This window comes from Ursus arctos, unplaced genomic scaffold, assembly GCF_023065955.2.
Source record: "Ursus arctos isolate Adak ecotype North America unplaced genomic scaffold, UrsArc2.0 scaffold_11, whole genome shotgun sequence".
In the NCBI taxonomy this organism is placed as follows: Eukaryota; Metazoa; Chordata; class Mammalia; order Carnivora; family Ursidae; genus Ursus; species Ursus arctos.
In genome coordinates this window covers 61,897,401-61,924,970 of record NW_026622775.1, presented here as the reverse complement: position 1 = coordinate 61,924,970, position 27,570 = coordinate 61,897,401, and the positions used below count along the sequence as shown (strand labels likewise).

Genomic DNA, 27,570 nt, shown 5'->3' with positions numbered 1-27,570 from the left:
AACTGACTGAGCCCCCCCAGGTGCCCCTCATGAACTCTTTCCATTACCAGTCCTCACTCTTTTATTTTTGCTCACTATGTCCTGCATTCCCATGTCTGTATCTTACCGATGCTCTTCCTTCTGCCTGGAATGCTTTGTTCCTCCCAAGTTTGTTAAAGATTTATTTAATGTCATTATGTTCTTGGCATTTTGTGCGGCATGAAGAACACCAAGATGAATAAAGTGTAGTTCTTATCTTTCAGAAGTTCATAGGCTATCATCCAATTGCTACTCATTTATCAATATGTAGTATAACCATTTTAACCTCCCCCTCTTTTGTAGGTTCTTCTGTTAATTTCCACAACTAGAAGTAATTCTCCTCACCTTGAAATGTTATAACTCTTTAATTATGCCTCTTTGATAAGGATATATTTAATTTATATATTAAAATTTGTATTTTGATATTTACCCATATGTTAGATCCTTGAAGCCAGGACTTACATTTGGTTAATTTCTATCTCTTTCAAAACTCCTAACTTGGGCAGATAGGCACATAGGAAGTATAAGAAGGATTGACCCCCAAATGATCAGTGATGCCACAGAATACAAAATAGAATTTCTCCTTACCACCAACTCCCTTTTCTTTTTTCTTATTTTATGGATGCTTTTCATACTTGCATTTCATATTTACCCAGCATTTACTACATGCTAGGCCTGGCAGGGCTTTAAAAAGTATGTAAGACATGACCTTTTAATCTGTTAGGTGAGAAGTGACAAACTGTGTATATATTTATCTTTTTCCCAGAAGCAGCATGATGTGATGGAAAGAGCATGAGCTAGGTGGTCAGATTAGAGTTTAGTTATTGCTCTCAAGAAATACTTCCATGTGTCTTCTGTGTGCTGAGCACCGTCTGGGCTCTGCATGACTAAGAGGGTCGAAGAGCTTGTGTACTAGTGGAGGAGATAGACATTCAAATAAATCAACAAATAAGTAAATAACAGTGTCAGGTAATATGTGCCAAGAGGGAATGGGATAGGCTGGTGATGGGTGTTAAGGAGGGCACGTATTGCATGGTGCACTGGGTGTTACACGCAAGTAATGAGTCATGGAACTTTACATCAAAAACTAGGGATGTACTGTATGGTGACTCACATAATATAAAAAATTATTATTAAAAATATATATATGTGCCAGGAGGGAAAATAGAGGAAGAGGGGAGGATAGAGAATGCTAGGAAGCAGTGTTCTTAGAAGGAATTTCAGAAAAGACAAGTATCATTTAAATGAATGACATCTGGGACGCCTGGGTGGCTCAGTTGGTTAAGTGTCTCTTTTAGGCTCAGTGCGATTGAGCCCCACATCGGGCTCCCCGCAGAGGAGCCTGCTTCTCCCTCTGCCTGCCGCTCCCTCTGCTTGTGCTCTCTCTCATTCACTCTCTCTCTTTCTCTGTCAAATAAATAAAATCTTTAAAAATAAATGAATGACATCTGAAGGAAGAGAGGAAGCTAGCAATGTGTATATTAGAAGAAAGAATATTCCAGCCAGAGGGAACAACCAATGCAGAGACAGGAATGGGCCTGCCATGTACTGGGAAGAACAAAGAGGCCAGTGTGTCTGGAGGGCAGTGAGTAGGGATAGAGGCTAGGGGTGTAGCAGAAATTGGTAGGAGGGATAAGCAGAGGGCAGATGGTCTAGGGCTTTCTTTGCCATTGTGATGGTTTTCAAAGGAAGCTCTTTGGAGAGTTGAAAGCAAGGAAGTAAGAGCCGATAAGACTTTTTTAGAAGCTGGTTCCAGCCATGGCAGAAGACGGATTGCAAAGGGGCACCAGTGGAAAGCAGCAGGCCTCGTTAGGAGACTGTTGAGTAGTTCAGGGAGAAGGTGACGGTGACTTAAGAGTGGAAGTGGTAGAAGTGAGCTCAGAAGCGGTTAGGTTTGGGAGGTATTTTGAAGGCTGAGCTGCCATGCCTTGTTAGTGAATTGTAAACGGTTGTGAGAGAAGTGCATTATTAAGGATGACTCCTTTCGTTCTGCCTCTTGTTACACAGGTGTCCTTGGGCAAGCCGCTTAACCTCTCTGAACCTCTCAGTTCTATGACGTAGAGGAAGACAGCCCTTCTCATATCTAGTAGTAACTTATATTTGAGTGATGCTTTACAAGCTCATCGCACTGCATATATAATTTTATAGATCCTTTCAGCACACAAGGTTTTACAAAAGTTTTACAATTACACATTTTTCTTTTCATGGACCCCAAGATGTAGAAAGCTGAGTTAATCCTACTCATTTGATAACTTGTCGTTTTCATGATTGATTCATTGCAAGGTTTTCTGGTTTTATTACATTTTATTCTTCTTCAAGTGCTAGCCTTCACCCCTATTTTCCACCTCATTCTCAATCCTTTCAGGCCAGTATGTTAAGTGTTGCTATTTGTCCTTAGATAAATGTATACTCTGTAAAATACATAGCACTATCATGTGCGAGTTTAATTTTCCCCAGTAGGATTATGTTGCAGATCTTGTTCTGTTTCCCAGCATTAACTCAGTCCTCTCCCTACTGCTGCGTGTATATCATTTCACTACTTCTGACTGCAGCATAGAATTCCAAATTGTCTACAACATTTTACTTTTCTGACCCTTTAGATAACTTCCAACTCCCTCCTATCACAACATACTGAAAAAATATACTTGTTTGGGTCCACTTATAGTTTTGTACAAAAATTTCTCTGAGATTATGTCTAGCATGGGATCGAGCCAGAAAGCAGATACATAAAATTAGTTCACTTCACCAAGTGATGCTAAGGACTCTCCAAAATGACTAGTCCCTTTGCCCCTCCCACTATGGTCCCTATTTCCGCCACATTCTTACCAACATTTGGAATTATTGTCTTTTTAAGTTTTGCTAGTCCGATGACTGTGAATAGTATCTCTTTGTTTTAGTTTGTATTTTTTTAATTACTGATGAGTCTCAGTATCTCTGTATAGACTTATTAGCAATTCAATAAATTTTTTTTCCTTTCTGTGAATTTTTTGACCCACTTTTAAAAATTGGGTTTGTTATCTTTCTAGCATTGATTTGTACCAGCTCCTTGTATACTTTCTAGGTTTTAATTCTTTACTTAGACATTGCAGATGTCTTCTCTTAGTCTCTCACCCATTTGTTGATTTTTCTGTGGTGGTCTTTGCTGAGCAGAAGGCCTTAATTTTAATTCAGAATTCATCGTTTTTTTACTTTATTGTTTGTGCTTTTTTTACTTTATTGTTTGTCCTTCCTCATCCCAAGATCACTAGGATATTGTCTACATTTTCTTTCGTATTAGCTTTATAGTTTTACCCTTCACTTTTAGGTCTTTAACTCATTTAGATTCTACCTTCGTTTCAAGTGTTTTTCTTCAGGTAACAAGCCAGTTTTCCTAATACCATTATCTAGCAACCCATTCTTGATTGATCCATCATTTATCAAGTGATTTCATATGTGTATAGCTTTCTCTGTGTCCCATAGGTTTTGTAATGTGTTTGTTTCCATTTGTCTGTGTTTTCTAATTTACTTGTGATTTCTTTGCTCCCTTGGTTGTTTAAAAGTGCATTGCTACTTTCCATAATTTTGTGAATTTTTCAGTTTTCCTTTTGTTGTAGATTTCTAACTTCATCCCATTCTGTTCAAATATCTATCTTTTTAAATCTACTGAGACTTTGATTTATGACCCAACATACGGTCTGTCCTGGAAAGTGTCCCATGTGCACTTGAGAAGAATGTGTATTCTGTTGTTGTTTGGTAGCTAGTGTGTATGTGTCTGTTACATCTGGTTGGTTTATTGTGTTAAGTGTCTATTTCCTTATTTATCTTCACTCTGATTGTTCTAGCTATTATCATGAATGCGGTATTAAAGTCTCCGAGTATTACTGTAGAACTATTTTTTCCTTCAGTTCTGTCAGTTTTTGCTTCATATATTTTGATTGCCTGTAGTTAAATGTGTAATTATTTATAATTGTTATATCTGCTTGCTGTGTTGAATATTTTATTAGTATATAATGTCCTTCCTTGTCTCTTTTAACCATTTTTGATTTAAAGTCTATTTTGTCTGGGGGCGCCTGGGTGGCGCAGTCGTTAAGCGTCTGCCTTTGGCTCAGGGCGTGATCCCAGAGCTCTGGGATCGAGCCCCACCTCAGGCTCCTCCGCTGAGAGCCTGCTTCTTCCTCTCCCACTCCCCCTGCTTGTGTTCCCTCTCTCCCTGGCTGTCTCTCTCTCTGTCAAATAAATAAATAACATCTTTTAAAAAGTCTGTTTTGTCTGATATTAGTATAACCTTACCTGCTGTCTTTTGGTTACTGTTTGCATGGAATATTTTTTTCCTATCTTTTCACTTTTAGGTTACATTTGTGTCTTTGGATCTGGAGTCTCTTGTAAGATAGCATATAGTGGGATCATATGTTTTTATTCATTCTGCCAATCTCTGTCTTTTGATTGGACAGTTTTTTTTTAAATCAATTTGCATTTAAAATAATTATTGATAAGGAGGGACTTCTGTTACTGTGCTGTTTGTTTTCTCTATGCCTTATACCTTTTCTGTCCCTTAGTATTCTGTTTGTATGTAGTTGATATTTTAGTAGTGAAATGTTTAAATTCCTTTCTCATTTACCTTTATGTATATCCTATAGCTATTTTCTTTGTGATTACCATGGGAATTACATTAAACATCCTAAGGTTATAACACTCTAATTTGAATTTATGCCATTTAACTTCAATAACATACAAAAAATGTGCTCCTTTATAGCTCTGTCCCTACTGTTTTTCATTATTCATGTCACAAAGTTACATCTTAATACATTGTATGCCCCCAAACATAAACTAATAATTCTTATTAATGCATTAGTCTCTTAAATTATGTAGTAAACAAAATTTGGAGTTATAATCCAAAGTTATAGTAATACAGTTATAATAGCTTTTATAGTAATAATTTTTTCTTTGAATGTATTAATCTGTTAAATCATGTAGAAAACAAAAAGTACGTTTACAAACCATTGTTACAATAATATTAGCTTTTATAACCACCCATGTATTTACCTTCATTGAGATCTTTATTTCTTCATATAGCTTCAGATTACTGCCTAGTGTCCTTTCATTTAACCTTGTGGGACTCCCTTGAGCATTTCTTGTAGGGCAGCTCTAGTGGTCATAAGTCCCTCAACTTTTGTTTATCTGGGACTGTCTTAATTTCTCCTTTACTTTTGAAGGACACTTTGCTGGATAAAGGATTCTTAGTTGACAGCTTTTGCTTTTAGCACTTCGAATATATCAACTCACTGTTTTGTGGCCTCCAAAGTTTCTGATGTGAAATCAGTTCATTATTTTATTGTGGCTTCCTTGTTGTATGTGACAATTCTCTTCCTTCTTGCTGCTTTCAAGATTTTCTCTTTGTCTTTTGAAAGTTTAATTAAAATGTGATTTGGTGTGGTTCTCTGAGTTTATCTTACCTGGAGTTTGTTGAGCTTCTTGGATGTTTATGTTCATGTCTTTCATCAAATTGGGGAATTTTTCCACCATTATTTCTTCAAATATTCTCTCTGTTCCTTTTTCTTCTCTTTCTGGGACTCCCGCAATGTGTATGTTGGTTCTCTTGTTGGTATCCCACAGGTCCTTAGGTTCTATTCACTTTTTTCCAGTCTTTTCTCTTTCTGCTTCTCAGACCCAATAATTTCCATTTTTTCTTCAGGTTCACTGATTTTTCTTCTGCCTTCTCACATCTGCCTTTGAATCCCTCTAGTGAATTTTTTCATTTCACTTATTGCACTTTTCAGCTCCAATTTTTTCTTTTTCTTTTTCTTTTTGGTTTCTTGAGGTTTTCTCTATCGATATTTCCATTTTGTTCACACATCGCATTCTTGACTTTCTCCACATCTTTCTTAAGTTCTTTGAGCATCTTTAAAATGATTGTTTTAAAATCATTGTTGGGTATATCTGCCATCAGGTCTTTTTCAGGGAAAGTTTCTGTTGATGTATTTTTTTTCCTTTGAATGGTTCATACTTTCCTGTTTATTTGTATGCCTTGTGATTTTTTGTTTTTGTTTTTGTTGGAACACTGAACATTTGATCTAATGATGTGGTGACCAACTCTGGGAATCAGATTCTTCCCTTTCCCCAGGGTTTGCTGTTTTTGTTTGTTTGTTTTTAATAATTGTCATTTGCTTATTATAATTATTGTTGCTGTTGTTGTAAGTTTTCTCTATGCCAGAGATCAGCCTGAAGTGCAAATTTAAGGTCATCTAATAGCTCTTTTCTGAGCTGTTCCTTGGGCATTGATATAATATTCCTCATATATGTAATTGTTTTTGAGTGTCCTAGTCTTTAATGTCTGTCTCCTGAAAGGAGAAAAGGGAAAAATGAAATGAGGATTGGGAGGGGAAAGGGAACTGGCCTTTAAATTCCCTGGAAGTCACTTGTGGAGGAGGGGCTTGCAACAATAGGAAGAGATGCAACAACAGTGGCTGCTGGCCTTTGCATTTCTGTGATCAGAAGCAGCAATCAGCGATCAGAGCATAGATCCCTGATAGTTGGAGGACAGGATCTTTTTTCTCTGATACTTGGAGGACGGTGTCTTTGTCCAACTTGGCTTCCTCAGGCTGTGCACAAGCTGCTCCAGGAACATGTGCATAGCTGCCCATCACATGGCTAGGATGTGTAGCTGCTGTTTTGCTAAGGTCTGAATTTATCCAAAATTGATCATTCAAGTCTTCCCCCTGGAAGTTGCAAGCCAATAGATTCTAGAGTTACAGAATAGTCACATCAAACAAATCGTGCCAGTGAAATTGTTGTCTAGGTGGGGAGACAGATTCCTGGTCCTTCCTACTCCACCGTCTTCCCAGAATCCTTTCCTTTATTGAGTTTTGAGAGTTGTTTTTTTTTTTAATATTCTATATACAAGACTTTTATCAAATAAGATTTGTAAATATTTTCTCTCAGTCTGTGGTTTGCCTTTTCATTCTCTTTAACAGTGTCTTTCAGAGAGCAAATGATTTCAGTTTTGAAGAAGCCCAGTTTATCAGTTCTTTTATAGATTGGAGTTGTGGTATCTTATCTTAGAAATCTTTGCCTAACCCAAGGTCACAAAGATTTTTGCTCATATTTTCTTCCAGCAGTTTTATAGTTCTGGGTTTTATCTTCAGGTATATGATCCATTTTGAGTCAGTTTTTATATATAGTTTATGGTATACATATATGTGTGTGTGTATGTTGCATATGGATATCTGATTGTTTTACCCCTTCTTCAGTGAATTGTCTTTGCACCTTTGTCCATATATAAGTAAAACTATTTCTAGACTGTCTTTCTGTCCCTTTGATCTGTTTATCTTGATGCTGTTACATTACCACAGTCTTAATTACGGTAACTTTTTAAAAAAGATTTATTTATTTATTTATTTATTTAAGAAAGAGAGTGAGCATGTGAAGGGGGGAGGGATAGAGGGGAGAGGGAGAGAAGCAGACTCCCTGCTGAGCATGGAGCCCGACTTGGGGTTCAGTTTTACAAACCTGAGATCATGAATTGAGCCAAAATTAAGAATCAGGTGCTTAACTAACTGAGCTACCCAGGTGCCCCTACAGTAGCTTCATATTAAGTTGAAATTATGTAGCATTAGCTCTCCAGGTTTGTTCTTATTAAAAGTTGTTCTGTCTATTTAAGGTCATTTGCATTTCCATATGAATTTTAAAATCAGCTCGTTAATTTCTTAAAAAAAAAAAACCCTATGTGATTTTCATTGGAATTGTGTTGAAGCTGTTGATTAATGAATTTGGTGAGAGTTGACGTCTGATATCTTAATATTAAGTCTTCTGTCCCATGAACAAAGTACATCTCTCCAGTCATTTTATTTAGGTCTTCTTTAATTTCTCTCAACAATGTGTTATAGTTTTCACTTATAGATCTCAGACATTTTTTGACCGATCACCCCCATTTATTACACATTTTTTGATGCTCTTTCAAATGGTATTTTTAAAATTTCAATTTCTAATTGCTTTTGTATTAGTCCCGTTGTTTACTTTCTATATTTTATGGTACATTGACATCTTCAGGAGATTGACATCTTCAGGTACATTGACACCTTCTGGAGAGGGACTCCCCCTCTCAGAGTTAGCTATTTACTAGAAATAGCAGGAAACTTGCCTGCATGCACACCAACAGCTCTTAAGTCCATACCCTCATTTACTTCCTCATATCAGGCTTCTGCATTCAGGACTACTATTCTTCTCTCCTAAATTATTCCAGGGCCAGGTATAGACAACCAGGGATCACCTGTATAACCCAGTGGCCCTGCATGACATAGTGTGTCCCCTCCTTTTGAGAACTGTGAGTCACAAACTGTCTTTTCAGTGACAGCCATCTCCTGATCTATCAGCCTTTCCGTCCTGAATAAAAACCAAGGCCTGAATATTTTTAACAATTGTTGCAATAGTATATAGAAATACTATTGATTTTTGTGTATTGAATTTGTATCCGGCAGCCTTACTAACCTCACTTTTTAATTCTAATAGTTTGTTGTATTTTTCATTAGTTTTTCTAAGTAGGCAATCATGTCATCTGCCACTAAAGACAGTTTTATTTCTTCTTTTCCAATCTGGATGCCATTTATTTCTTGCCTCATTGCACTGGCTATTGACTATCAGTACAGTATTGAATAGAAGTGGTGACATTGAACAATCTCTGTTATTCCTGATACTAGTGAAAAAGTATTTAGTCTTTCATCATTAAGTCTGCGATTAGTGGTAGATTTGTTTTGTTGTTTTTGTTTTTTTGTTTTGTTTTGTTTTGTTTTGTTTTTGGTAAATGCTGTTATCGGGTCGAATATGTTTCCTTCTGTTCCTGGTTTGCTGAGAGTGGGGTTTTTTTGTTTTTGTTTTTTAAGATCAGGAATAGATGTTGAATTTTGTTAAATGCTTTTTCTATATCTATTGTGAGGATCATATGGTTTTACTTTTTCAGTTTGGCAATATGATAAATGGCTTTGCTTTCAAATGATAAACCCCAGTTGTTCATTATGTATTATCCTTTCTATATATTGTTGAATTTAATTTGCTAATATTTTGTTTAGAAATTTTGCATCTGGGTTCATGAGGGATATTTGTGTACAGTTTTCTTGTCGTGTTTTTGTTTGGTTTTTGTATTAGGGTAATGCTCACCTCATGGAATGAGATGATAAATAATTGCCTCTTCTTCATCTTTCTGGAAGAGTTTGTCCTGAATTGATAGTATATTTTCCTTAAATGTTTTATAGAATTCATCAGTGAAGCCACCTAGACCCAGAGGGGTTTTTGGTGGGGAAGATTTTCATGAATATTTCTGTTTATTTAATAGCTATAGAACTAATTATGTTCTTGAGTTTGTGTCTTCTGAGGAATTGGTCCATGTCATTTAGCTTGTTGAATTTATTGGCATAAAGTTATTCCTGGTATTTCCTTATCTTTTTAATGTTATACAGTCTGTAGTGATTCTCATTTCTCTTATTTCTGATATTGGTAAATTGAGACTCACTTTCTTTTTGCCTGATTACTTTGGCTAGCGGTTTATTGATTTTATTATTTTCAAGCAATCATCGTTGCTTTTATTATTCCCTATAGTTTTCTTTTTTCTGTTTCATTGATTTTGGCTCTGATCTTTATTTAATTTCTTCTGCTTTGAATTTGACTTGCTCTTCTTTTTTTATCTAAATCTGAAGTCACTGATATGAAGTCACTAACATGAAACTTTCTTTTTTAATGTAGATGCTCTCCTCAGACTATCAGCCCCACCCAGCTTCCCTCTTCTATAGCCTGGCATCTCTCAAAACCGTAAACTCAGGCAATTGTAGGATTCACTTGTTTCCCATCTCCCAGAGATCTCTGTTCTTTGTTGCTGGATGTCCAGTGTCTTGAAAACAGTTCTTTCTTTTATATTTTGGCCAATTATTTTGGTTTGTTTCAGGTGGGAGGGTAAATACAGTCCCTGTTATTCTACCTTTGCCAGAAGTAGAAGTGCGAAGAGTGTGAGTTTTCCAAATAAATTTTATAAGAGGCATTCCAATGTGTTGATAGGTTGTGGATTTTTGGTAGAATTATCTTTAGTAGGATTTGACCCGTGTTCACCTGTCCAAATTAACAAGGCAGTGATGTGAGGCATAGGGAGGATTAGCAATTGAGATGGAGCTCAGGAAGAGTAGCTGTAGGAGTGGTCTTTCTAAACTGGACAAAATGTAAGTAAAATGAACAGCATTTGGTCAATCTAAGAATTCCTAGTTTAGGGAATACTCAGAAGTATTAATGGAAAAGAAAGGGGCCAACCAGTGGCAAAGCAAAAGAAAACTCAGAGCTGTCAGAAAGTATAGACAAAACAAAACAACAGTAGTATAAGGAAGACAAAAATTCCAATTAAGGTTAAATTACATTTGTACAAAATTTATCGATACAAAACTTATGAGTAGATATGCCATTGATTTAGAATAGAAATTGTAAATTAATAGTGTTTGAAGACTGAAAGAAAGATACTTACATTTAAAATCAACTACAACAAGCTTGGAAGTAAATAAAATCTGAAATGAAGTGTTTTCCTATGCTATATAAACACTTAACATGTTAATTACAGATCTTTTTTTCTCTATTCTTTGAAGTAAGACCCCAAATAATCTTCATTAAATGAGTTGGCCTAGTACGAATTACTTTATGAATTTGAAAAATTTTAAGTATATGTATTTAAAATAATTTATGGCTCACATTTTAATAACACAGTCTTAACTCTTCCTTAATTAGACCATAGGGGAGAAGAAAGTTGACTATAGATGGTAATTACAACTACATTCTCTTTTCACGGAAATAATCGTATGTTTAAAGATAGAACTATGTATGTTCCTAAGCATAATTTGTAATTTTTTACAGATTTGTGGGACCACTGGGTACCATCATCATAAAATGTAAAGATTTTCGAATAATTCAGTTGGATATTCCTGGAATGGAAGAATGTTTGAATATAGCCAGTTCCATTGAGGTAAATATTTCAGAAGCAAAATCTGATGAAAATAAATAGTAACAAAAAACAACCTTATGTTCCGACTCAGTAGAGCTCATATGTTTTTTTAGTAGATAGTTGGTTATGTTTTGTGACTCACATATTGAAAATTGACAGGAAAAGCCTCACCCTGATTCATTGTTATAGGAGTGTAATAGGATTTTATTGACTTATAACAGTTTTTAGTGTTCCTTTTTCCTCTAGGTTCACCCGCTGTAGCATTTGACAGGATTTCCTTCTCTTTTAAGACTCAGTAATAGTCCGTTGTATGTATTATAGGGTAAGGCTTTTCTAAAAAGTTATTTCTTTTATAAAGTAAGTGATTATCACAAATAATTATAGTCTTTTGTTTGTCTTTAGTAAGTCTGAATTTTCCGTACATTAGGTTTGTTTAAGACAGGGGGGTGTTTGCATGAAAAAATGTTCAAAATCATTAGCCATCAAGGAAATTCAAATCAAAACCACACTGAGATACCACCTTACGCCAGTTAGAATGGCAAAAATAGACAAGGCAAGAAACAACAATTGTTGGAGAGAATGTGGAGAAAGGGGATCCCTCCTACATTGTTGGTGGGAATGCAAGTTGGTACAGCCACTCTGGAAAACAGTGTGGAGGTCCCTTAAAAAGTTAAAAATTGAGCTACCCTATGATCCAGCCATTGCACTACTGGGTGTTTACCCCAAAGATACAGACGTAGTAAAGAGAAGGGCCATATGCACCCCAATGTTCATAGCAGCAATGTCCACAATAGCTAAATCGTGGAAGGAGCCGAGATGCCCTTCAACAGATGACTGGATTAAGAAGTTGTGGTCCATATATAGAATGGAATATTACTCAGCTATCAGAAAGAACGAGTTCTCAACATTTGCTACAACATGGACGGCACTGGAGGAGATAATGCTAAGTGAAATAAGTCAAGCAGAGAAAGACAACTATCATATGATTTCTCTCATCTATGGAACATAAGAACTAGAATGATCAGTAGGGGAAGAAAGGGATAAAGAAAGGAGGGGTAATCAGAAGGGGGAATGAAACATGAGAGACTATGGACTATGAGAAACAAACTGAGGGCTACAGAGGGGCGGGGGGTGGGGGAATGGGATAGGCCGGTGATGGGTAGTAAGGAGGGCACATATTGCATGGTGCACTGGGTGTTATACACAACTAATGAACCATCGAGCCTTACATCGGAAACCGGGGATGTACTGTATGGTGACTAACATAATATAATAAAAAATCATTATAAAAAAAATAAATAAAGTGGAGATAAGAACTAAAAAAAAAAAAAAAAAAAAGACAGGGGGGTGTTTTATATTTGTATCAACGATATTGAATATCTGTTCAGATTACAAATAATAGACATTTTACTTGGATAATTTAATATTTAAATCGAGGCGCTCACACCATTTTCTTCCTCACTCAACCAAACTATTTTGATTTACACTCAAATTTTAAATTGCTTTGTTTTAAATCATTGCCACTAAATTATAGTAATTAACTTTATGTTTATAGTATTATCTAGATAATTATAGACACATTGATTTTTTTTCGTTGGTCTTTGAGTGACTAATCTGGTCTTTGTATCCAAAACAAATGCTATTGGCTTAACCATTAAGAGGAGGCAGGAAGGTTTAAAAATCTGTAATTAGGATCTTGTTTGGTTTTTAAACAAGAAAGAGAAACAAAACAACTGTTGTGATGAGAAAAAAGGCATAGAACTGGTTTACTTTCTGCCTTTGCTAAATTTTACTTAGAGGAAATGAGAAGATGAGTTGAACTATTTGTCTTACATATCTTGTCATTTGGAAGTGATGTAGTAACGTTGATTTGGCCAAATTTGCTAGCATGGCTAAGAAATGCACTGTGGTTTCTAGGCTGTTCAATTGAAACAGTGTCCTGCTCTTTGGGCAGGGGAATGCTACTGACCCATTTCATTTGATCATGGGTTTGTTTTTGTTTTTCCAGTTGTGGGTTTGGATTTTCACTGAACAGTCTGCATTTTTTTTCTTAGCCCTTTTATAACTTACAAGATAGCTGGTTGGTGGGTGTTAGTGAAGTTGCATACGGTGAGGGATAACAGTAAAGGAAATATAGGGCAAAACCTGTTACCCACGTTCTGATTGCATTTGCTTTGTTTCGTTAGCATCTGACACCAATCAGTTGTTTATTTGGCCGTATATAGTACCTAAAGTACTTTAGAAACTGAATATATGGAAACCCTTGACCTTAGGAAGCAAATGCTCTACTGATTGTTTTACAACATAGTAAATATACATCGTGAACTTGGCCTCTTGCCTTTTCCTGGTGTCCAGTTCCTTCCCCACTTCAGCTATACATCTTGACATAACTTGGGAATAGTAAGTGAATATCTTATATAAAACAGTTGAGCTATTCTTTCTAATCAAGAATCCACATACCCTAATATATTCTGCTGCCACAAATAGAATCCCTTTGGAAGAATACCTGGCAAGTGCTCAGTTTTCTAAAATGTAGCAGGAAGTCTGATGAAGCTTTTTTCAATATAGTTTCCACTGTCTTTTGGAATTAAAATGTTTTCAGTTCTTTCAGCATCAGTGTGTTTAAAGGAAAAGTCCTGTCTCTAGTGACATAGTATGTGATCACAAGTCAGAATATGAGTGCTTATTACCTTCTAAAGTGGCTGCTAACTTGCATTTAAAATCGTGGTTGTACCAGGCACTATGGAAAACAGTATGGAGGTTCCTCAAGAAATTAAAAATGGAACTGCCGTATGACCCAGCAGTCCCATTTCTGGATATATATCCAAAGAAAACAAAATCATCTCAAAGAGCTATCTTTACTTCCATGATCATTGCAGCATTACTCATAATAGTCAAAATGTGGAAATAGCCTAAGTATCTGTCAACAGATGAATGGATAAAGAAAATGTGATGTTTATCTGTACATACAATGGAATATTATTCAGCCTTTAAAAACAGTAATCCTGATATTTGTGACAACAGGGTGAAACTGGAGGGCATTATGCTAAGTGAAATAAACCAGAGAAAGACAAATATGGCATGTTACTGCTTATATGTGGAATCCTAAAAACCAAAAACAAAACTTAGAGAAACAGAGAGTGGAAAAGTGGTTGCTGGGGGCTGAGGGAGATAGGGAGAGGTTGGCAGAAGTTACAAACTTGCAGTTATACGATGAATAAAGTCTTAGGATCTAATGTAAAACACGGTAAACCATAGTTGATAACACTGTAATATTGTATAATAGAAATTTTCTAAGAGAGTAGAGCTTAAATGTTTTCAACAAAAGGCAAACATGTGAGGTGATGGATGTGTTAATTAACTCCCTGGGGCGTCCTTTCACAATGTTTCAAATCATCACTTGAAATATCTTAGTTTTATTTGTCAATTTTACCTCAGTAAAGATGAAAAAAATTTTAAATACTGCGAAGAATATCTTAAAAATAAACCAATTAAAAAAAAGTGAACCAATTAAGTAAAATAATGTTTGTACTGAACAATGACAGCTCGGGCCTAGGTCAGATGTGGACATTGGCCATTCTGCTTCTGTTTAGTGTGATTGGCAGCCAAAGACTATATAGAAGTGGATAATGGATTATACGGCCATGCATCTCCATATTTTCTGCTTTATGAGCTCTGGGGGAAAGGTGTCATGATTTATGGACAGATGGAAGAATAGCTTTGGATGAAGATGTTTTTGTTAAACTGCTAAACTACATATCTAATCTGTTTTTTAAATAAGTCTTGGGCCCATTCTTTTGCGAGCCTGGTCCTTCTGTGATCTAGAAAGGGGTAGCTTTATTCTGAGAGTTTTGGGGAACTAGCATGATGTTGGGCTCCCGCCCTCCTCCAGGTGAGTGTCTCCATGATTACTGAAATTTGAATTATGCTAATTGATTTTGGTACCTTTTTTCCTAGCCATAGAAGTGGTTTTTATAATTCCCCTGTCAGAAGGTTGAAACTGCCCAGTGATGGAGGATGTTCATCTGTCTGTTCCTCCCTTTTAGTCAGGTTTTCCTGGTGTTGTTATCCAGAATTCAAGTGTTCCAGATGATTATAGGCTCATTTGGGGACCACAGAGTTATTGCCCCAACTTGAGAATGGGTCATTGTAGCATAAAGGTAATACGATACCTGGCTACCAAGCTGTAACACCCTTATTTATGGTTACTAACAGACACTGATTTTAAATAATGTACATACGTTGATATAGTCGATAACTGAAATTGAGCCAAGACCTTGCTTTCTAACCAGAACCTGTTTGTTTTCTGATCCCCAGAAATATTTGGACCTTTTTATTAGGCTTTGTTAAGTGGTGTCAAAAGGAGTTATTTAATTTTTCTTCAAGAATAGGTGTGCATACTTTTTTTGTTCTTTTGTTCATTCAGCAAATGTTAATTTAGTATAAGCTATGTGCCAGGTACCTTGTTAGATGCTGAAAGCATGGAAATAAGCTTCAAGAAGCTGTAATTGTATCTAGTGGTAAATACAACGTTAGAGAAACATATTGAATGTGCATCATTATTAGACCATATTTATTTAATACCAATTTGGCAGTTAGAAAGTATTTCAAATTGTGGTATGTTCCTTTTTCTTTCTTTTGTTTCTTTTTTATGCCCTAGGCATTGTCTACCCTGGACTCTATCACTCTGATGTACCCTTTCTTTTACCGGCCCATGTTTGAAGTGGTAGAAGATGGCTGGCATTCTTTCCTCCCTGAGCAAGAGTTTGAACTCTACTCTTCAGCTGTGAGTAACATTTGAGACACTGAGTGTATCGAGAAATAACCCCATACCTTACTTGTTAAATGATCACTTCCTTCTGATGACTAATAAGGTGTTGTTGGCTTATCCATGCCTGAAAGAAATTTCTGTTAGCTGTTAATACTGTAGCTTCTGCCATTCAGAGATTTGCACAATTCGTTTTCAATGCTGTGGCTCAAGGGATTTTTCTTCTAGTGGATTTCAGCTGTATTCCAGATGTTACTCTTTTAAATTTTGAAAAGATCTTGATAAAGATAGTCCTGACCTGTTTTGAGTTCATTGTTGATTGTTTTAAAAGCGTCTCCATAGAAACAACTTTATATGTAGTAATTAGGTTCTGAGCCATCCCAAAAAAGTCTGTTGAACCCACTGTGTGCCTAAGACAGCATTAGAGAAACATAGATCGTATTTGTTTCTGTAGGATAATTTTTGTGTTTTTATAATTTGGGTTATTAAGACCAGGTTACTAGAACCAGGTTTTCTTTCTCATTCTTCACAATTTTACTTCATTCTTCTTCCATCACACCTATATAAATGGGCCCCAGTGAGGGGGGGGGTCAAGAAGTAGAGACCAGGGTACTATGTAATTTAAAGAATAAAGATGTCCATGTCAGCAAGGTGATAAAGGAACAGGAAGTTCACATTTTTATGTATGGGACATTGCTATGTAGTTTGTGAATAACTACCTGTATTTACACTTACATTTAGTGTTTTTATTGCATTAAAAACTGCATAGTAAACATTCTTAAATGCATGATACTTTTTTGTTGTCATCAACTACCACCAAGGGTACCTTAGAGGAATCCTTAATCATTTCCTAGGTGGAAAATGGCAGTCACATGGTGATCAGGAAGGACTGTCACGTGGACATCAGGACATCTCTGGTGATTTGTTTGGGTACCCAAAACTGTCTGTACAAATGACCTGCCTGTGACTTATCTTGGAGTTAGGTGCCATAAGTGAACCAGTCTAAGTCTACATTCTATAGGTTAATATTCAAATCAGTCTCCTATTCTGTGCAGAGATCCCCTGTGCTAAAAACATCCATGATGTGGTCATTTAGCCTCTGCTTGAAATCTTAGTGTGGGAGAATTTGCGAAAACACAGTGGTGTCCCATTTGGGGACAGCTCTAATTCTGAGCTGACCTCTGTTTCCCTGTACATAGAGCCAATGTTTCTGATGTTACCTTGTTATTCAGTTTATCTTATTCCTCTACCATGAACTGTTCTTCAAATTAGGAACTCTTATGTCCCCGTTAAGTTTTCTTTTCTGCAGATTAAATGTCAGTATTTACTTCAGCTTTTTCTAGTAGTGGTGACCTCAGGGCCGCACACTGTCCTGGTTGCTCTTCCCAGCAGGACGTTTGTTTTGTCATTTATTCTTTTAAAATATGGTACCCATAATACCACTTGGCATTGATTGGAACTATTACTGATACTTTAAGGCAGCTTAAAGTTGCATTAGCTTTTTTGAGAATTAAGTTACTAATGAAATAAACTAAAATTTATACATCTTCTCATATGTGTTACTAAGGGATCTGCCCTGTGTTTTTGTTATTGTATTTACGTACTAATTTTTATTTAGATTCAATACTTTTCCTAGTAGGCATTTTCTTTTTGGTTTAGCTAATTATTTAAGCAATTCGTATATTTGAAGTTCTGGTATTTTCCTGCAAATTCTGTAATCCGCAGATTTAATGAGAACATCTTTAATGCCTCGTTTGAGGTATTCAGGTACAATTACTAGATGATGGAAATTTAAGATGGGCAAAGCATGGTTCCTTCCTTCTACTTGTTCAAATTCTAACAGTTATTTAAGTAATCAAGCACAATGAAATAAATGCTGACAAAAGTATCCACAAGTCACAGGGAAAATGACATTATTAGATTTGTGTTATAGAAAATCAATTCTGATGCAAAATGCTAAGAAACTGCTTGAAGAAGCCACTGTCATAATATAAAGAAGATGGTTGGATATAATGCAGAAAGATTCAGAAAGTAGAATTAAGAGGCATTGGTGACCCACTCCCTGGATGTGAAAGGTAAAACAGACAGTGACATCTGGGATGATACCACTGAGATGGGAAGAACAGAAAGAGAAATGTGTTTAAAGGGAATGAGTTAAGTTCAGTTTGGGGGATGGCAATTCAAAGGGCCTGTACAGTACCTGTCATTGAATATCTACAAGAGGTAGTCTAGAGCTTATTTGAGAGGTCTGTGTTAAAAATGAAAAACTGAGGGTAATCAGCAAATACACTGTGGAAACCATGAGGAGAAACCGAGATTGCCTAAGGAAAGCATTTAAAGTAAAAAGGATGCCAAGGATTGAAGGTGAATTGAAGAAAAATCCAAGGGAAGAGTCAGTTTCAAGTAGGAGGGAGTCAACAGTGTGGAAGACTTCTTATTCATTATTCGTTGTCTCTTTCCTGGGCTAGAATATAAGCTGGAGGGCGGGAACCGTGTCGTTCTTGTTTCCTACTGTATTGCTAGCACATGATAGGCAAACGGTAAATATTTGTCGAGTGAATGAATGTAGGCGTGTATTTATTCAGGATAGGGCAAAAGGGTGGTAAAGCCTTCTATATACCATTAGAAATCCTCTGCCAGGCTACACCTCTGTCACTTAATATTCTTTGAGTAAGGTTTTGTTTTTTCTTTTTTTTTTTTTAACCATCTGAAAAGCTTTTTCATTATAATATTAGCCAGTCCCCACTTCATTATTATGTCCAAAAGAGATATGTGGTATTGAGAGGACAGTACTAAAACTAGCTATCAAGATATCTTGTGTTCCCAGATATGTTATTGGCTGCTTCACTTTTTGGGACTCCCGTTTCCATGTCTACAAAATGAAAGTGTTGAACAAAACTGGTCTCTATAGAGTTTCTCCTACTTTAAGCATTCTTTTTTTTTTTTTTTTTTTAAGATTTTATTTATTTATTTGACAGAGATAGAGACAGCCAACGAGAGAGGGAACACAAGCAGGGGGAGTGGGAGAGGAAGAAGCAGGCTCATAGCAGAGGAGCCTGATGTGGGGCTCGATCCCATAACGCCGGGATCACGCCCTGAGCCGAAGGCAGACGCTTAACCACTGTGCCACCCAGGCGCCCCTTTAAGCATTCTTTTATTCTAGGATATCATGAAAGATTATTTCAGGTACTTTGATTAAATATTCATACACAATATATCTGTACTTCCTCAATCTACCACTTTCGAAATTATATATAAAGAAGGTGATAAGGTTCTGCTTATGATTGAGTAGCTCCTATCTAAGACTTCTGCAGAGATCAGTGACGAACTATAAATAAAACAAAAAAAAAACTACCACCTGAAAGCTCTGGTAATTGAACAGAACGCATATTTTGGAGGGGATCAAAATGTAGAGAAAGTGAATGGCAGAATGAAATTCCTATTTGGAGGGCTTTGTCCTGAGGTCAGCATAGTTGTGGCATTGAGGAACGGCTAACATTGCAATTGAAAGCCCACTTTCTGTCTGGTGGGAGGAACCAGGTGAATGGGTTGGGGTAACCAGAGAGCTAGAGAAGGGGAACTTTGTGGTATACAACCTTGAACCTCTGGCTGATCCTGAATGTGCTTGCATGGAGCCAACTGAGATCAGTCAGAACCAAGAACTGAGCTGCCTTGCACCACAGGTGTTAACAGAGTTCGAAATTTAAAGCTAACAAAGTTAATTGCCTACTAAAACAAAAAACATTAGCTCTCTTCAAAAGAGTATAATGGAATGCAGAGTTTCCACAACACAACATTTGCAATGTCCAGGATACATCTAAAACTGAGCCAAGATATTGTGACCCATTCTGAAGGAAAAAGTTGGCAAGTATCAATCCCAAGATGACGCAAATGTTTATATAAAATTTTTTTTAAAAAGATGACAGTTATCTCCAAATTGATATATAGGTTCAATGCAAATCCCATCAAAATTCCAATAGCTGTTTTTTATAGAAATTGACAAAACTATCGTAAAATCTATGTGGATATGCAAAGTTACTATAATAGCCAAAACAACTTTAAAAAAAATAAACGATTTACTTTCCTTGATTTTAAAACTTAATATAAAGCTACAATAATCAAGAGAATGTGGTATGGTATAAGGAAGACCTATACATGGATGAAATAAGAGCTAATACCCTATTGGATGAACTAAGAGCTATACCTATTGGTATAAGGGTAGACATATACATGAATGAAATAAGAGCTAAAACTATAAAACTTCTTGAAGACAACATAGGAGAAAACTTTTATGACCTTGGATTAGGCAAAGATTTTTTTAGATAAACACCAAAAGTGACTGAAAGCAGATTAATGACTTCCTAGTTTGGGATGTGGAGGGGAAGATAAAGATTGCAAAAATACACGTGGCATTTTGTGGGAAACGATTGAAATGTTTATTATCTTGATTGTGGTGGTGGTTTCATGGGTGTATACAACTGTCAAGATATGTAATCATGCACTCTAAATGGATCTAGTTTATTTTTCATACAAATAATAAAATCTGAAAGTTGATTAAAAAAGAAGAGAAAAAACTTAAGGTTTAAGTAGCCGATTAGAAACAGAGAGAATTAATGATCTGAAATATAGATCTGAAGTAATTGCTCAGAGTGCAGAGCAGAGAAACAAGGAAGGTGGGAAAAATGATAGAGAAGTTAGATACATGCATGGATGATAAAGGAAGAAGATCCAACATTTATTAAATGGGAATTCAGGAAGAAGATAATAGAGAAAAAAGAGAGGCACGATTCAAAGCGGTAATGGTCGAGAGTTCTCCAGAATGAACGGAAGTCACAGGCTCTTAGAGTGTCTCGGCAAACACCATGCAAGACAATAAAAAAGAAATCTTTATTTAGTTGTGTTGTAATACAGCTATTAAATAGTAAGGCAAAGAGAATATCACAAAACTAGTCAGAAAAGACAAATTACATAAATGGTGTAATAAAAGTAAAATAGAAAAAACCCAATCGGTTAGAACTAAACATCTATTCTTGATAAGAGCTCTTAGCAGAATTGCATTTGAAGGGAATTTACATGATCTGATAAGTGCTACCTGATACATCTGATAAAGCTACCCAAAGTAAAAACAAACAGCAAATCTTTTATCATTCCCTTTGAGTTCAAGAGTGAGACAAGATGCCCACCACCACTGTTGCTTCCTTGTTCAGTAAGACAAGAAGGAAGAATAAAAGGTATAGGGATTGAAATGAAAGAAGCAAGATTGTCATTGTTGCTTATGTGCTTGAGATTGTAAGCATTTCTGTACACCAATCACAATTTTGAAAACATAACGAAAATGCAGCAAAAACATAAGGTTTCTAGGAATATATCAAAGAAAAGATATGCACGGCTGTTATTGAGAGAATTATACAGCTTTATTGAAAAAATTAAGAAGCTTTAAAAAGGTGAGAGACTATGCTCATGGACAGGGAGATTGAATATTTTAAAGATTTAACTGTCGGGGCACCTGGGTGGCTCAGATGTAACTGTCGGGGCACCTGGGTGGCTCAGCTGTTAAGTGTCTGCCTTCAGCTCAGGTCATGATCCCAGGTCCTAGGATCGAGCCCCACATCAGGCTCCCTGCTGGGCAGGAAGCCTGCTTCTCCCTCTCACACTCCCCTTGCTTGCGTTCTTTCCCTCTCTTGCTGTCTCTCTCTGTCAAAATACATAAATAAAATCTTAAAAAATAAATAAATAAAAATGTAATTGTCTTTAAATGAATCTATAGAGCAATCTTATTAAACTGCAGTGGGTTTTAGTGTGAAATTTGATAAAAGTTGCACAGAGGAGCAGAGGATTGAGAGGAGCCCAGGTACTCTTGAAGAGCAAAAAAAGGGAGAAGGAGACTTAGCCTACTAAGTATGAGGTCTATTCTAAAAGCTGTGAGACTTATTACAAATAAACCAGTGGGACAGAATAGAGAGCCCTCTATGTATGGAAACTTAATATATGCCAGAAAGTGGCATTGCAGGTCAGTGGACGATCAAACTATTTTCCAGAGTAGGAAATCAATAAGTGATGCCTAATAGTGAAATTCAAGAAATAACAGTATAATCATATTATTTAGAAATTTGGAGGTAAATGCCAGAGTTAAAGCCAAAAGAGTTGAAAATGGTTGCCTCTGGGGAAAAGGAATTACGAGATGGAGGTGCGCAGGAAACAGGTGAATTCCTTTTATTAAATAATAAATCTTTTGGAAACTGTCTTTAAAATTGGTAAAGAGAATAACTGAAAAGTGAAAATGGTTTAATTTAAAAATATATCATGTAAAAGGTTTTTTTTTTAAAAAAATTCTCTTTTTCTACAGTATGTTGAACATACTTTGATTTTATCTTCTTGGTACTGCAACCCATGACCAGCATGTTAGGCCAACTCTGATTTATTAGAACATACCAAAATTTGCGTATATGTAATTTTATTTTTTTGACTGTACAAAGCTTTTATAGTCTTCAAGTGGTTTTTATTTTTGATGTTTGAAATAAGTTGTCATTGGGTAATTTTATGTTGTATACTTTTAGTCCTTAGTGTAGTAGTGAGTTAGAAATTATGTCATTGGTTCCTAAGTATAACTTTTTTTTTAGAATTATGTCATTATTATTTTAAGAAATATATTACCAGTCTTTCTCCATTTTCCTTTTTTAATTTTAATTTAATTTAATTTTATTTTTTAAGATTTTATTTATTTATTCAACAGAGAGAGACAGCCAGTGAGAGAGGGAACACAAGCAGGGGGAGTGGGAGAGGGAGAAGCAGGCTGCCAGCGGAGGATCCTGATGTGGGGCTTGATCCCAGAACGCTGGGATCATGCCCTGAGCCGAAGGTAGACGCTTCACGACTGTGCCACCCAGGCGCTCCGATTTTCCTTATTTTTAAATAACAGAAAAGAACAACGGGTTTGATGTATGTAGTAGCTATATTCTCATCTGTTCTGGTTAAGCATTATCTAGAGTATTAATAGTCTTCCTGTTGCTATACTGAAGAGTACCAAAAAAAAAAAAGTAAATGGTACCCAAAAAGGATGAATGGGATGATGTCAGCTAATAGGATGCCATATGAAATAGGAACTTGTGCTGAAATCACAGTAAAAACAATAGAGGAAGTTACAAAGCCACATTTTGCTCAATAGAAGGAAGCACTTTCTAGGAACAGAGGGTCCCTAGCAGAGCAGAAAGCTGATTCTGAAGAATAGAACTCCTTCTAGTATAGGTTAGGTATCCGTATATTAAATTCCTGAGATGGCTTCTTCATTGTATGAAAGTTGATCTCTAAGTCCTTTAAAATTTTCCGATTATTTTGTGACATTGAGATACTTGCTTAGCTTTGAAGTATTTTGTGTTTTTCAGACCAGTGAATGGCGGTTAAGCTATGTCAATAAGGAATTTGCTGTCTGCCCTTCTTACCCGCCAATTGTCATAGTTCCCAAACCCATTGATGATGAAGCTCTTCGAAAGGTAGCTACATTTCGACACGGAGGGCGCTTCCCGGTACTCAGCTATTATCACAAAAAAAATGGAATGGTAAGTGTATGGTACTGCTGCTTGATCCACGGAAAGCCTTAGTTTATGGATCTTTTCTTAGAAATATTCCCTTGTCTGTGTACTTGTTCATAGATGTGACTAGTCTCTCGTGCTAAGACTTCCTTCTTTTAAACTTTAGGGAATCAGGAGTAGTATGTTTTGTGATTAGGATATGATTTTGAATTCTTTTCATAATGTTGCTCAAAATTAGAAAGGCCAGATAGGCTTATCTTCAGGACTCAGTACAAAGGGAGCTAATGTTCATTTGACACTTAAAATAATAGTGTTCAGTAGAAAAATAAATTTCTCCAACCGGAATAATGGTAGGATACTTTATTTTAATTATCTTTATGAAATTTCCCCATAAAAGGTTAATTGAGCAGACATTTTTATTTTCAAAAGGGAGAAGAGTGACACATGTTATTGTTACAACTTTAGTAAACCCAGGAGTCAGTAATTGAATAGGCAAGCATTTGCTGTATGTATGTTTCCTAAAAAAAAATTTTTTTTTTGAGAGAGTACACAAGTTGAGGGTGGGGGTGGAGTAGAGCAGAGGGAGAGGGAATCCTAAGCAAGAGCAAGGAGCCCAACTTGGGGCTCCATCCCATGACCCTAAGATCATGACCTGAGCTGAAATCAAGAGTTGGACGCCCAACCGTCTCAGCCACCTAACTGCCCCCTAAATATTTTCTAAATCTGTTTCTGTTCTCTTATTTTCTCAGTCAATAACTCTGCTTCTCATTTTGAAACCAATAGTAAATTAGTGGATAATTTATAGTCATATTACATTTCTCTTTTTTCCCTGCATAATAAGTCAAGTATGGATATTTAGGATAAAAAGATTTCTAAAGATTTGCTGCTTTGACATCAGGTCATCCTGTTTGCTCAGTAGTATTTCTGTTAATCAGGGTTCATTACAAAGAATTTTAAAAACTGATATTAAATATATTATGTGACCATTTACATGGTTAGCGCGGTCTGGCAGTAAGCTGTTGTCATCTTCTGGATGACTTTTCTTCATCATGTTAAATTTCAAGGTAGTTAAGATAACAGCATATATTATGGGGTGAAATGGAAATAACTAAAGTTCACCAAGGAAGAGACCAGTATAATACCAATTTCTTGAGAAAAGTTTCAAAATCAAACGTTTCTTTTTTTTTTTTTAATTTTATTTATTTATTTGACAGACAGCAGCCAGTGAGAGAGGGAACACAAGCAGGGGGAGTGGGAGAGGAAGAAGCAGGGTCCCAGCGGAGTAGGGAGCCCAATGCGGGGCTCAATCCCAGGTTTCCAGGATCACACCCTGAGCTGAAGGCAGACGCTTAATGACTGAGCCACCTAGGCGCCCCCAAAATCAAACCTTTCAAAATATATAGTTGATGGTCTTTGGAAACAAGTTTCTAAGTCTTGAAATACTGAAAAGGATGAAAGAGGTCCATAGGAGAATAAGTAACAGAAAAACAGCTTTCAAGATATTAAAAATGATTCCCACAAGAAGAAGAATAGTGCATAAACTTTCTTATCTTACCATTGGTCCCTTTTCTCTTTATAATTCTTTTTTTTTTTTTTAAGATTTTATTTATTTATTTGACAGAGACAGCCAGCGAGAGAGGGAACACAAGCAGGGGGAGTGGGAGAGGAAGAAGCAGGCTCCTAGCGGAGGAGCCTGATGTGGGGCTCGATCCCAGAACGCTGGGATCATGCCCTGAGCCGAAGGCAGATGCTTAACGACTGCGCCACCCAGGCGCCCCTATAATTCCTTTTTTTTAAAAAAGATTTATTTATTTGAGGGGAGGGAGAGAATCTCAGGCGTACTCCCCACGGAGCGTGGAGCCTGACGTGAGGCTCCCTCTCAAGACACTGAGATCACCACCTGAGCCGAAACCAAGAGTCAGACACTTAACTGACTGAGCTACCCAGCCTCCTTCATCATTGTATTTTCTATTTTCTTTTTTACTTTTTCTTGTTTTTTAAAGGTATCTTTCTATTTGTCAGAGAAAGAGAGAGCACAAGCAGGGGAAGTGGCAGGCAGAGGGACAAGCAGGCTCCCTGCTGAGCAAGGAGCCCGAAGCAGGACTCGATTCCAGGACCCCGGGATCATGACCTGAGCCAAAAGCAGACACTTAACCAACTGAGCCACCCAGACGCCCCTGTAATTCTTGATAACACCTGCCAGCCCTGTTTATGTAGTTGAAGTAGAAGTTTACCAGCACATAGGCCCTTATTCTTCTATTACAAGACCCTGTCCAGTAAACAATGTACTGACTAAATGAATTGTAATATTTGGTCTCTTCAGCAAATACAATGTATTACGTGGAAGTATTTTGAGATAGTAGGAAAAATAAAACTGTTAAAGTGCAGGGCTTATTTTTGTTTTACAGTTATGAACTATTTTTCTTTTTTTCAGGATCAAATTCATCTTCAAAGTGTCACACGATTATTTTTGAGATACTCTTAATCTAGCTAATTCATTGCTGTTTTCAGAAACTTTCAAAGCAGCTGCTCTTCAATTTTTATCTGCATTGTGCTTCTAGGTGATCATGCGAAGTGGTCAGCCCCTCACGGGCACAAATGGGAGAAGGTGCAAAGAAGATGAAAAGCTCATCAATGCTACCCTCAGGGCAGGCAAACGAGGCTACATCATTGACACCCGATCTCTAAATGTCGCTCAGCAAGCTAGAGCCAAAGGCGGTGGCTTTGAACAAGAAGCTCATTATCCCCAGTGGAGGCGGCTTCACAAGTCCATTGAGAGGTAAAAGACTCTGGAGACAGGAATGGACTCTTATTTGAAGTGAATTAGTGAGTGAGCCCTTAGATGTTCAAAGATCACAAGTTCTCAAATGAACCTACCCATTAACTTAAAGCCAGAAATTGGCTGGGTATCCTCTCATGTTTTATAAGATAAGCAGGAAACTTCATCCTGGATACCCAAAAGTGACTTTTAATTTCATCACCACAAGGTCTGGTCCTCTGCTTGTAGGTCACTGGTCACCACATTTAGTGAACAGATAGATACGCTACAGATAAGTATATTTTCCTAAGTCACAAGACTAGAGACTTCCTTTCCCCCGCCCCCCCCCTGTTCTCACAGCCTATTTCCTCCACCTAGATCTTTTGTTTATGCCTGCAGTGAGAGGTTTATAAGAGCTTCTGGATGGGTGGGTGGGTGGGGGTTGGAGCTAATAAAACAATGGGGTCTGAGCCGGCCTTGGCCACCCCTGCTGAAGGTACCCGGTGTCTACTGTTCGATCTATGGGAACAGGATTGCAGATATCCCAGTGGTGTGACCTCGTGACTTGTCACAAAATGCAGTGTTCTGGCCCACTCCCTAGTCAGATAATTCAGTTATGTGAACTGGTTTAATCTGTTCATCTGAGGAATGATTTACCGTGACAGGCATTTTAAGCTGCTTTGCAGCCATGTTTAAATATTAGATTTTCAGTGTTTAATTATCAAGTCACTGTATAGCAAGGTAAATATTTTTATACTATTTTGAACTACGTTGCCTCTTAGATATAGTGGAGGTTGGGGTTTTGGTTTGGTTTCTCCTTCATCATTGTATTTTCTATTTTCTTTTTTACTTTTTCTTGTTTTTAAAGGTATCCCATTCTTCAGGAGAGCTTAATCAAACTCGTGGAAGCTTGTAATGACCAAACACATAACATGGACCGGTGGCTCGGTAGATTGGAGGCTTCGAACTGGCTGACTCACATCAAAGAGATTCTTACAACTGCTTGTCTAGCAGCTCAGTGTATTGACAGGTAAAGTGTGTTTCAGTGTTCCAGATTGGGACACGTACTGCTAACTAGACTTTGCTTTTATCCAGACTATGCTTATATACTGTGGTAAAGTTTGCACCTAGTTTGTACCTTCTGTTCAGATCATTGTAGAAATTACTACGTAAGGGAGTCATTGCCATTCAGTTATTGATGAATTATGAGCATAGAGTCTGGTATTTAATTGATGATTAATGAGCCACATACGTACACACATCTTCAAAGACACAAATATTTTTTAAGTACTAAAGGAACTGTTTTTTTTTTTCTATAAAATCCTTGAATTGTGAATCTACCAATTTTCCTTTTCTTAAACCATGAAAAAGAATGAAAAAAAGATTTCTTATTTGCTCTCAGAAGGCCAAACCTGCCTTCTTTCCTTTGAAATATCAGTGAAAAGAAACATGTAATTCTGTTACACAGTAAAATGATTCTAATTTCTCAGGTATCTTATTACAAGCTACTTGATATGTATAGTTATATCATGATCTCAAATTGAGCAAACCT

The 27,570-nt window shown here is 36.7% G+C and overlaps 1 protein-coding gene across 1 annotated transcript in view; it reads left to right on the top strand.

The window, feature by feature from the left end:
• MTMR9 (myotubularin related protein 9) overlaps nt 1–27,570 on the top strand; it is a 54,241-nt gene that overhangs the window by 2,276 nt on the left and 24,395 nt on the right. Inside the window, exons 2-6 of the mRNA XM_026518902.4 lie at nt 10,876–10,984; nt 15,624–15,749; nt 23,114–23,287; nt 25,822–26,039; nt 26,887–27,048. Of these exons, the coding sequence (XP_026374687.1) occupies nt 10,876–10,984; nt 15,624–15,749; nt 23,114–23,287; nt 25,822–26,039; nt 26,887–27,048 (789 nt within the window). The remainder of the gene's footprint in view (nt 1–10,875; nt 10,985–15,623; nt 15,750–23,113; nt 23,288–25,821; nt 26,040–26,886; nt 27,049–27,570) is intronic.